Source organism: Dendronephthya gigantea, unplaced genomic scaffold (assembly GCF_004324835.1).
Source record: "Dendronephthya gigantea isolate DGI-Jeju-01 unplaced genomic scaffold, DenGig_1.0 000391F, whole genome shotgun sequence".
Taxonomy (NCBI): Eukaryota; Metazoa; Cnidaria; class Anthozoa; order Malacalcyonacea; family Nephtheidae; genus Dendronephthya; species Dendronephthya gigantea.
In genome coordinates, this window is record NW_021163401.1 from 28,264 (window position 1) to 40,737 (window position 12,474).

The 12,474-nt window shown below is 39.5% G+C and overlaps 1 protein-coding gene across 1 annotated transcript; it reads right to left on the minus strand.

Annotated features, from left to right (window-relative positions):
• LOC114542762 lies at positions 1–8,204 on the minus strand. Its single transcript, XM_028562222.1, has 5 exons — positions 7,580–8,204; positions 7,231–7,469; positions 6,949–7,143; positions 4,484–4,569; positions 1–885 (listed from the first exon to the last, which is right to left on the minus strand). The coding sequence occupies exons 1-5, from the start codon at positions 8,170–8,172 to the stop codon at positions 25–27; spliced, it is 1,974 nt and encodes a 657-aa protein (XP_028418023.1). The 5' UTR covers positions 8,173–8,204; the 3' UTR covers positions 1–24.
• Positions 8,205–12,474: the final 4,270 nt, after the last annotated feature.

A 12,474-nucleotide genomic window follows, 5' to 3' on the forward strand; every position in this document is an offset into this window, starting at 1 on the left:
CATCACATTGTGTTCCATTTCAGTTCAAGTACCAAGCCAGGTTTGAGTCGTGGACAAATCACTCATAGAACAACGATGAGCTGGGTTAACGCAGTTATTCTTATATCGACCAAAGTTGTCCTCGCCGTATTTCTTTCCTTTATGATTGTGGCATGGAATACTGGATGGATTATAACTGCAATTTTTGTTATGGCTTTTAAAGGAATCGTGATGGAATGGTAGCGTAAGATTATCATCTTTTTGAATTAAAAAAGCACGGCAATTTGTCGCGCCGCTAGTAGAGCACTCGTTTCCGCGAACATTTACGAACTCAACATTCATGCATTTAAAACCAGTAAAAGTTATAATGTCGACTTGAGTTTTTAAGCCTTCGATATAATCAGTTTTGTTTAGACTATCTATGTCATATCGACAAGTCATTCGCCATTTTGAAGAGTCGTTCTGTATGGAGTGCATTCTAGCCTTCGACAGGCGGTAAAATTCCCAGTTTGGGGTTGTGGCATTTTTAGGATCGTTTCTGAGAAAAGGCTTCTGAAACTCAACACTCTTTCCAAATTGATAGGACTGGATGAGTGTCCAAGATACTGTAATATTATCTGCCGACTTTACGAAATTGCAAACTACTCGGAAAGGTTGATTTTCGTCATCCATGATTGTGTAATGCCCCGAGACTGGTGGGTCATAGCTACCACTAACATATCCACGGCATGATTTGATTGGCTGGTCACAGCGGCTTCCGTGATAGCCTGGGGCACAGTCACATGTGAAACGTGGCTTATGCAGGATGTCAGAAGGATAGCTTGCTTTACACACTCCAGCATTGAGACAAGGTTGTGAGGTCAGACAACAGTTTGTGTCTTGAAGGCAGTCCTTCTTTGCACCTTTCTAAATTAAGAATTTCAAACGCATTATAATCTTGCGCGAAAACCTACATTTAGCCAAAAAATTCTGAAAATTTGCATCATTTTTTTACGCTATAATTTTGCCCTCACTCTACAAACTTCTCCAATGAATTGAAATATTGCAATCATAGATAATTGCTGTTATACAAAACATATATTAATGAAACCAGACCTCACAAGAAAGTTGTTGACTTCTTTTGAAGGCGAAATAGCTACATTCTTCCATGTTGTCTTCCATCTTGAGAGAAACATTATGAGACAAACACAAACTACAAATTTTGTCTTCGTCACACATCCGGAACGCCTGACATGTGCAATTTTTCAAACACTTCGCAAGACAATTTCCAATTGTGTCTCTGATGTATTTTGAAAACCACAGTTATAAGGAATTTTGTCGGGAATCAAGGTCACCCTGTAAAAGCTTCATTCTGTACGATGTTCAACATTATCACTACGAAGCCGATCAACGATCTAAAGACATTATTAATGTTATTGAATTTTTTTTAGGTTATCTTTCGAATACTCCGCATGGCATTGCTTCACATGTATGACTTGCTGAAATAACTCATCATCGATCTTTTAAACGTTTATACCCACGAAAATGTTTGCTTTCCAATTGCGGTCAACATCTCGTTGATTTATATGTTGAATGATTATTCATACCTTTATAATTTAACTACTATAATTTAACGAGCGACAAGAGATGTTGAGGACGATCAACAAAATCTATTTAATATTACCTGATTTCTTTCAGCATACTGCAGAGAAATTGTAGAGAAATTCTGACTTTCTTCGTGACTTCGCTTGGGGAACCGTACTCCCTACCTGATGTGTGATATATTTCAAAATAAGTAAATTTGGAATTATTCCGTGACCTTCATAAATGTAAATTAGGAATTTACTGCTATAAATTTTTTTGGAATTTTTCTACCCACAATCTCCCTAAGACATTGCCGCAACGAAAGTGATAATTCTGTGAAAATGGAGGGTTTTATGTTTATTTCTTAGATTACTCCGTTAAATAATCCGTTAAACCCAATAATTATGTTATTCGGACAGCTTGTTGAAATTAAATGTTTTTTCAGAGACGCTCTTCCATCAAACTGTCAGGAATAACATATTGCGATTTAACTTTTCCACAGCAAGAGATCGAGGGCAACAATTGGTAGCTTTCTTATGACAACGTTCTCGTGTCGACGACGCGTCCTAACCACAGGAAATTGCAAAATAATTAGAATTTTGAAATAAAAATTATATCCATGAATTATGTCGATGACAAATCATATTATATATCATCATTTACGTTTCATCTTAACTTTAAATATCTTCAGGCAAAGTGGAGAAAATTACAAATAAAGATAGTCAAGGATGACTGCGGGTCGTGTATCTTAATTTCTAGTAATTTCGTATGAGTGAAAGCAGAAGGCGATTTGAAGTCGTCGTTGACATTGTGAAAACTCAATATGGAAAAATGTAATCTGATCGTAGGTATAAGAAACGATGATGATAGAGAGTGATTATGACTGATTGAATTACAGGCTGAGTATATTGTAATTTTCATCAATCATTGCAATGCTGCAGATGTTCTTAAAAACTTTGAGTAAGAATATAATAAAACATGGAATCCTTTCGGAGGAAGGTTGCAGATTATTTACAACTCTGCTGCACTTTCAGAGGATTTTCAGAGCCGCCATTTCAAAGAAGGCAGGATTTTGTCGTAAAGTTTACATTGCATAATATACAAGAAATGAAATCTGATCGTACATAACAACGATTGGACATGCTGTGGAAAATAACTATGATTGATTGATTGACTTATAGACTGAGTAATTGCAATTTTCATCAATCATCACGATACTGCATCCAGATGTTCTTGGAAACTTTACGTAAGGCATCACAAAAACATCAGATCCTCTCGACTATTGCAGTGTGTACATGTGTCTATTTGATAAGAAAAGCCAAGTATTATAAGTCATACATAACTGTGTGGTTAAATTTGTGTCTGAATTCATCATCATCTATACGCGTTTTGGGGAAAAGTGAGTTAAGAGTACCTTGTTTTCAATATTGTACAAGTGTTTTTTCGATTGTCGTAGGAGCAGGAAATTATAAGCTATAGGAATTACCCCCGTTCGATAGTACATTTTCAAACATATTTCATTTAAATACGTGAAAAAGTGCGTGAATATCTTTACATTGAATGACATTCGGTGTACAAATCAATAAATGAATATATTCTCACCGTTCTATTCCCACTGCACAATACCATAGCTGAAAATAAACTAAGAATGGGGACAAAATGATTTTCAGCTAAGAGTAAAGTGCGGCGAGAGACGGTGTCGCAGAGGGGAGGTGGGTGGGACGAAAATTCCTTCCTGTATATGCAGCCAGGTCGTCTTCGTTGCAAAATGTGAAAATTTGCTGTTTTCCCGGTCTTTTATACCAACCGTGTTTATTCATGCGATTACTCTGGTGCTGCTTATATTTGCATTAAGTTTTAACGCATTAATATGGTATTGTTTAGCGAAGCGCCCAGTGAGAATAGGGTGTAATATTGTGCGGTAGCGACACTCCTCCAACCAATGTGTTTAGCTATAGCTTCGTCGGAGGCGCCCAGTAGTGACAACATTATAGAACAACCTGCCTGGAAGCTGTGGGCGGTACTTCTTTAGACGATTGGTAACAGCCGAGCCAAGAAAAGAGCGTTAGTAACGCAACCTTTGGGGTCCGTGGAGCGAAATAGAAAACCCTGGCGTAAGTTGACGTGCATTCTGTCACACAGGAGGACGTATAACTGAAGGTTAGCGATCGGGGACAGGAGGATGGCGAAGGGGAAGGCTTCACAGCGAACACATGGGTGTGCTTTCCCCGAAGTGTCTTACCGCAGGTGTGGCGATTTAAGAAACCCTCGTTACCAGGCAGACACATGACATTATTCGTTTTCAAGCGTTCTAAGTGAGAAACACGATCGCCGGAGTAGAGATCCAGGCAGAAAAAGGCTAATATCATGTTGTGATAAAGACGCCTTGATTGAATTGCACAATGCCAAAAATTTTGTCAAAGAACAAAGGAACGGGTTGTTTTGGCGTCACTTGTTCTTCGCGGACAGACTTCAGATAATTAGAGACAGTTGGGTGACAGGGTGGGTTACCAAAGCCCACGGAAGGGACATCAGAGCGATCAAGAGGGCCCAGCGATGTAAATATTGCCTTTAACTTGGCAATATAGTTGTCGGTCGTACCTGACGCGAGCCTGGTAGGACACTTGCAGGTTGCACGTCCAATAGAGGTACCCAAAAATGGTCAGGCGTCCGAGTCAAAACGTTTGTTTAACCTGTTTTATCTTTTCAAATCAGGAAGCGGATCACATCCCCAGTTGAAGCAGAAATCAACGTTTTTGGCTGTGGAAGAGACGCCAAGAATACCTCCTCGTCTTCCTGTAAACGGGACTTCTGACACTCGTACGGCTTTTGGCCTCTGACGGACTGGAGGGATTGGAAGCGAGCGTTGTTATTCGGTAAATCTATATATGCCGACGTTTGGTGAATAAACTCGATGGAATGTTTGTTTTGAAATCCACACCGTTGAAATCCACATCGTTAGCTTAATGGCATTTGGGGCAACATTCAGCTGGTTTCCACAAACGAGAAACATCACAGTACACGTGCCTGAACAGTACGGAAACGTTAGTATGCAGAAGGGATCCTGAAGACCCACAGGTCCCATGGCAGTGGGCGGGTCCTGAAGCCGAAAATCCTTAATCAGGGAAAAGTAAGACACCAGTAGCGCCCTTTTTCCCAACATGAATGAAGTAAAACAACGATGTTTTAGTAACGGCCACCAGTAGCGCCTGGGTGTAAGATCCGGAACGACGACAGAGAACGGGCAGCGTTGGGTTTGAAGAAACTTTAGAAGCGGACCGATTAGCACAAACGGGGGAAAATCATTGGAGACCGAAAAACGCTTTACTACGCTTGGTAGGGAGAACATGATTGTAACCACTCTTGTCATGCATGACTGTTTGGTAGTGGTCCTTTTTAACATAACGTGGGGGATCAGTGAGTTTGTCCAAAGAGAAAGGGAGATCTTTAATCCAAAGATTCAAAAATCGAAAGAAAGTGTGCGTCATGAAGGCACATAATTCCGGTAGAGCAAAGCGCAGATGATTTCCCGTAAACAATAAACGTAATCTATAGCTTTAACAAGTACATAATTCATAAACAGTTCTAAACCGTTTTAATACCGCTACCACCAAGACGTAGATTCACCCCTATTTTGGTCGCCTCAACGAAAAATATAGCTAAGTACTCCCAAATGGGTAATTACGTAAATAAACGTATCATAAATCCACGGCGTGTGTAGAACAATCCGAATCTAAGCCTGGTACGTAACAACGCAGAATACATTTTTTAAAGTTTGTGTGATTTTTACAACATTGAAGTTCGTTTATATGTGTTGCAGAATCTATAAAAATCACAATATTCATCAGGAGCGTAAGTCCGGGTTTACACCGGTCGCAATTCATAGGTGAGCTATATTGCTGGAACACAAGCAGCATTAATCCATACAGCCTCACTAAAGCATTAGAGGTACGTGAAACTTATACCGGTTTGAGAAAAACGTAAACAATTTTTTAAGACTTCAAGGAAAGCACCATGAATTTCTATCGCTGGATCGCAAGCCAGCAATTTTGTTCGTCTCAACTAAATGCAAAAGCGTAAATAAATTGTAAATGGGAAATTGCCTCAACAAAAACTTAAATTCACACCTCTTCTCCAAAAGCGTATGGACTGGTAACCTATACTCGCACACCAACAAATGAAAAGCCGTAAATGAATCTAGACTGGTACAGCAAACGCATCATAAATTACACTGCTGCCCCAAAAGTGCGTGGAAGTAAGTTATATGGCTTCCACAAAAGCATAAATCTAGATTGCATGGTTCAATTCAGCATCGTAAGTCCCTACTGCTTCACCAAAAGCGTTCAGAGGTTGCTTCACCCAAAGCGGAAGTAGATTTAAACCAGTTCAATAAAGCATCTTAATTCATAAACCTATATATCGCTTCACCTAAAGCGTCGACTGGGTAATCTTATATCGCTTCGACAAAAGCGTAAACCAATCTAGGTCAGTTCAATAAAGCAGCATAAATCTCAAAGCGCTTCACCAAAAGCGTAGACTGGGAGGCGTATATCGCTTCAACAAAAGCGTAAATAAATCTAGATTGAGTTCAAGAAAAACATCGTAAATCTATACCGCTTCACCAAAAGCGTAGAGGTACTTATGCCGCTTGGACAAAAAGCATGCGTAAACATTTTATTTATGTATTTTAACCAAATGCAACAAAAGGCCTATAAATTTATATCACTTAAACGCAAGTGTAGGTAATCTTGGCCATCTCAACAAAGGCGTAATTAAACCGAAGTGGCAAATTGCTTCAACAAAGGTATCATAAATCTAAACCCTTAATTCAAATCAAAAGGAATTTGATGCCGCCTCAACAAAGGCGTAAAGAATGTATATCCTGTACTAGACATATAGGATAACAACCGAATGGGAGGTCTTTCATTGAAATTCAAGACCGAGGCGCGCAGCGCCGAGGTCTTGAATTTCAATGAAAGACCTCCCATTCGGTTGTTATCCTATATTTATATACCGACCACACCCATTTTCTATTGTTCTAAATCGGTTTTGGTTTCCCACTCAAGACCTCGTTCTGAAAGCTGGGCGCGGTTTTTGATTTCTAGAGGGGAGAGCGGGGCTGAAAATGTAAAACCCGGTACGGGTCTTACATTCAAATTCAAGACCCAGTTCAGGTCTTGAAATTCAATTCAAAACTTGTACTTTTACGAATCAAAACTTGGTATTAGCTGAACTCAAAAATACCCATAAAATATCCAAACGCAGGGAACACAACAAAAATTTACTTAAATGTTGATAACATACACACGCTTAAACTATACGTAACATACACACGACCACACAACAACTTAAAAATTATTTAATTCACAATAAAACTGAAATTTATGTTTATCGAAAACTTATCACCACTGATCCTTGCGTTTGAACTCTCATTTTCGCCTTTTTTATTTTCCACACATCCCTTGTCTTTAGTCTCACATCGTTCTTCTTCCTTAATTTTCTTGGACGTACTTGCATGAACACCGTACAAAATATCAGACACTTCAACTTGCTGTTCACTTGAAGTTCTCTTGTAGGCTCTCACAGCATCGCTTCGATGACCTAAAATTGACAATTAAAAACAGTCACGAGTTCTTACACAATTTAAAAAATCATTTATACGTTTTTATATTTTCTCGTGTGATTTACCTGTCTTTTCACATATAAGCTGCTCATCAACCCCCTTATCGTACATCCTAGTTGCTGCTGTTGCTCGTAGAGAATGATTCGTTCTGTAGCCAGAAAGACCCGCCTGCTCGCATAATCGTTTAACAGTTGAAGCCAGTTTATTATGCCCCACAGGTACACTGCTGTACCAGCAATTCGGCTTCGGACATTTCAGAGCAGTACGATAAAATGCCGTCGAACTCTCAGCGCCAACACTAGGGCTATATATATATAAGAAACAAAATAATATATAAACACATTAGCATTAAAATTACGCTTGAGTTATTTCCTAATTACTATTATAAATTGAATAGCAAATATATATACCTACCACAAACTGACATACTTGTCGTACAAACGAACAATACACCGTTTCTTATTTTCTTTATTCTCGTATGCTCGTGTCACTTTTCTTTTCAATTTTCGGTCTTTGATTCCCCCAGCGTTTGTTTTTGAAACGTCTTCCCGGTATTCTAAGTAATGTAAGCCGGTTTCCTTGTCAACGCCTTTTATAATTTGCGAATTATCTGCTCGAAGTCTTCTGTGTTCATTGCCCCCTCTCAACGCAAAATGAATGCCAAAAAGGTACACTAAAGTGTCAAGTAGTTGTTGTGGCTGCGAATCACCGAGAACCCCTTTCTCCCAAAGCTGTTCTTCTTCTCTCAATGTTATTACCTCGCCTTGTTTTCTTGTAAGTCCAAGACCTGCCGACGCACTTTCTTTCATCACAGCGTCCAATGCATTTCGCAAATACTCGAATTTGTCGTCGTTCAATAACCTCACTTGTTTTCCCTTCCCTTTCAAAAAATGTTGAATTGCCGCAATTATCCCATAAAGTGTGTTTGGAGGGTATTTACTTCCATCACTTTTCCTGACTTCGCAAATGAAACATGCCAATGTCCGATTTAGTTCATCGTCAGACATCACGTCAACGGAATTTTCTATAACTTCTAAGCCACAATCCCATCATCAACACTTCTTTCGTTTACTCTGCGAACTTTATGTTCCTTTGTTCTCGCCAATTCTCAAACAACGTAACAGCCCACTTATCCTTGTATCTTGTTGATTTTGGCACACAATCATCTATCTTTGCCCGAACTTCTGTCTCACATACTGGCTTGCCAAAGCGATCCAAATCCGTTACACTTGGTTGCTCTTCGACTTCCTTTATTTCCCCAACAAAAGGCCACATATATTCATCTGGCGCAATTGTATCCTGGTACAAATCATCAAGTACAGGGAAAGATCTTTCTCGCTGTGTACTTGACTGGGTAATATACATTTCTGGATCCGAATCGCCGGACTCCATTACTTCTTCATCAGTTTACACCTACAAAAGCTGCACCACTCCCTCTTAAATGGCCGAAACAAAACATCTCAAATAGACAAATAAGGTAATCCATTGTGTGCGCTTTACGTAAACCCTCATGCATTTACCTAATGATCGAAATTGAACGTTGATCACTCGCACGCTTATCGCTTGACAAATAACAAACAAAAACTGTCAAAAACCCTGCAAAACCTCTTGAGAACAATAGAAAATGGGTGTGGTCGGTATATAACAAAGGCAAAAAATTTCCTATATGTCTTTCAAAACGCGGGGGAGATATAACAGTGGTATTAGTATACTAAGGAACAACTATAATAATTATAGGATACAAAGCTCCCGCCCTCAACCCGTTACCTAATCTAGCAACAGGCAAGTATGGAAAGGGTTATACACACGAAACGTCGACCCGGTGAGAAGCACGACATCCGACTCAGCCTCTGAACACGGGTATCCCGTCGTAGACAGAATGTAAGGCGTACCAAGAGTGCCTCTCCCAATGAACAGAAAGCAAAGTAGGAATTGCACTATCAGAAGGAAAACGAGACATGTGGACAAATCCCGTAAGCTTTTGAAGGAGGAGCTTAAAAAACCCTGTCCCTTACAACGAAGCTAAGCCTAAAGCACTAACCCTGCCGAGTAAAAACAATACCAAGAGAAACCTGCACTGGGTATACGCGGCTCTTGAGGCTGTACTGGCGGATTTACGGGGTTATTGATCTCGACTGCATTATCGTTTAACTGTACGGCTTGCTGAGGTGGTTGGTGTCCTGCTAAAATCGCATCAATATCCACTGCCAGAGGTTGAACGGCTGGGTCGTCCATATCCAACTTATAGCTCGGCTGCGACGCTCCCACAGCAAAAAATTCCTTCCTGTATATGCAGCCAGGTCGTCTTCGTGGCAAAATGTGAAAATTTGCTGTTTTCCCGGTCTTTTATACCAACCATGTTTATTCATGCGATTACTCTGATGCTGCTTATATTTGCATTAAGTTTTAACGCATTAATATGGTATTGTTTAGCGAAGCGCCCAGTGAGAATATACATATATTCCGCTTTACTTGAACATACTGTACAGTTTTTTATTTCTATGGACCTTTTGGTAATTACGTCACAACATTATCGCTTTAGATGGATTTCAAGTTTTACTCTCACAAGCCACGTGCAAAGATGCAAAACATCCTTCTACAACACATGCGTGAAAAGAATTTTCATTTTGACAAATAAGTATGGAAATACGACATAATACGACATACGCCAGAATGAGGCTCGTGGTCTTGGCCCCCGGCTCGTTTTCGTGTTATGGCTTATTTCTGCATTTATTGGTCAAAATGAAAATCTCTTTTATGCATGTGTTGAAGAAGGATGTTTTGCATCTTTGAACGTGGGTCGTGAGAGAAAAACTTGAAATATGGTTGGTTATAAATTTAAAACGTTGTGACGTTAAAGTCTTGTGACGTAATTACCGAAAAGGTCTACTCAGTTCGGCTCCATTTTGAAATATTGTTTCGGGGGGGTGATTGCCTCTAGTGACTTGCGAAGCATGCGCAGCAAGCGATGCGCAGTGACGAATCGCTTACGTCGAGAAAGTATTCTCGTGAGACCAATTTGTCATCATCTGTAAGATTTCAGAAACCGAGACTCCCCGACTCAACGCTTCATAAGTAGAAGCTCCTAGGATGGAAAATATCTGTGTTTATCCCTGCCAACTGCAACAAATTTTTAATCCGTCCGGCAAAGGTCGATAATGTAACAGATTTATGAGGAAAATGTACGACGATTTTCATAACATTTTAAACATGTCAAACTTGACACAAATCTTTCTTATCGTCAAATTTTGCATGAAAGCTAGATTTTAGGGATTCGATCTCCTAGTTTAGATGTCTTTGACAATCCCGGTTAGTTAAAGGATACACCCTCCGGATAAAAAGTTCTAAACCGTAGGTCTTTCTTAACAAGATCCCAAGATCTGTCTGGGCTGCAAGAACATAAGTAACCTCCAAGTATAAGAATACTTCGGTCGAGAAGGTCTCAAATGAAAGATACCTTCAAGCAATTTAGATACTAACGGATGAGACCCGACTTTATTTGATTCAGGTAAAACTGCCGACAAAACTGATCGTTAGACATAAAGGTCGTATACCCCCCTTTAAACTGATCTTTGAGAATTTCCAAGATCATATTTAAAGACACTGATCCATCTTTAACTCTATCTCGACGAAAAACTATATATCCAGGAACATTTATGGTACAATCCGGTATTGAGTCTTTAAGCCAAGTCAACGTTTCAGTGATAAATCCCAAATCAATATATTCGTATAACATGAAGTCAGTTATTTCATCTAATTTTGAGCTAACGACCTCACATTTCTTAACAGAAGGTTGGATACGTTAAATGTCGATGTCATTGAAAGGTTATTTGAAAGCAGGACTTTTGCAATTTAATATCATTAAGAGCGATATTAATACAATTGGATGGGCGAATATGACCTGTACCCAAGTCCCGTACTGGTCCAGTGTGCGGTTTATGGATTGGGCACAGCCTCGTCCCCGGCGCGTGTTTTATTAATAGGGAGCTTTAGCAGTGACTACGAGTACGACTACGAGTACGAAATTCGTCATTCTCGCGCGTTGTTTGTTTATACGCCATCAGTCAAAACTCGTAGTCGCCGAGCTTTTGAGTACGAAATTTGCCAAAAAACTCGTACTCAAACGCCCAACGACTACGAGTTTTGGCTGATGGCGTAAGCAAACAACGCACAAGAATGACGAATCTCGTACTCGTAGTCGTACTCGTAGTCGCTGCTAAAGCTCCCTAATCACAAACATTACTACTACGCGATTAATAAAACACGCGCGGGAGACGAGGCTGGATTGGACATTTGTTTCGGTCTTTGGGAGTGATACTGTTTGCTACTTTTCGTTTGGGGTAATTTGTTTTCTGGGATTTTCCGATGCTGGTCCTTTCGGCAATTCTTCGTAAACAAAATTTGGTCGGTTAAATTGCCTCTTCATGAGAGACTTTCGTTTGCTTTTCCTGTTGTTGTTTTTTATGGAATATATTATGTTTCAGCCGTTTCTACTAATCTAGCTGGTTATTGAAACAGGGTTCCACTTCTATTATGGGTTGTTGTGTACGAACGTTGATATAGTTTGACCCAGCAAGTTCATTTACATTACCTGCAGAGCGAGTGTGGTTTTCGACTCTAGGCGTCTTGCATAATAATATTGTGTTATCCAAACTTGAATTGTTGGGGGGCACTGACTCGTATTCATTAACATTTTTTGAATGAGCACAATTTCCATATTCAGTCGAGCGATTTGTTGATGTTGTTCATTCTATGTATCGTCGGGCGACTTATTATTATGCTTTATACAATTTTGTAAATGAGATATTGTGGTCGTCAGGTAGCAGATAGAATCGGATAAAGTTTTAATAGCTTCAACGTTTGTCGACTGACCCGGATAAGGTTTTCAATATCAGAACGTATTCAGAACATATTATTTTGCAAAGGTCTTCCATAATGTCTTTCGCTTTTTCTCCTTCCATACATAACAAGCTCATGTTATGTTATTGTTAGATCCACCTGGTTGTCTCCATGAGCCGTTTAGGCTTAATTTTTCCCTTACAAATTACTTCAAAAGAACTAAATCTCCGGTCCATGCAAAGCGTGGCTTCGTGGCAAACATTACAGCGTTTATCTTCGTTAATCTTCGTTAATTTTTCAATTGTAGATCGAGATTCATAGAACTATACTGCGAACTCTATTTCGAGTGACATATAGTAAACAAGACCTAAAAACGAAGTAATTAATGAATATCTGCTGTGTATAAACTTTTCGGAAGACGGAAAATTATGTTCATAGGATCATAACTGGAAATTAAAGGCCCGTTTACA

What these genes read in the sequence shown, in the direction of transcription:
- LOC114542762 (XM_028562222.1), bottom strand. Translation starts at nt 8,172, where the DNA reads ATGTCTGACGATGAACTAAATCGGACATTGGCATGTTTCATTTGCGAA. An exon ending in GCTTATATGTGAAAAGACAG is followed by an intron (nt 7,144 to 7,230) that starts GTAAATCACACG and finishes TGTCAATTTTAG; the next exon opens with GTCATCGAAGCGATGCTGTG. An exon ending in TAACGATGTGGATTTCAACG is followed by an intron (nt 886 to 4,483) that starts GTGTGGATTTCA and finishes TTCTTAATTTAG; the next exon opens with AAAGGTGCAAAGAAGGACTG.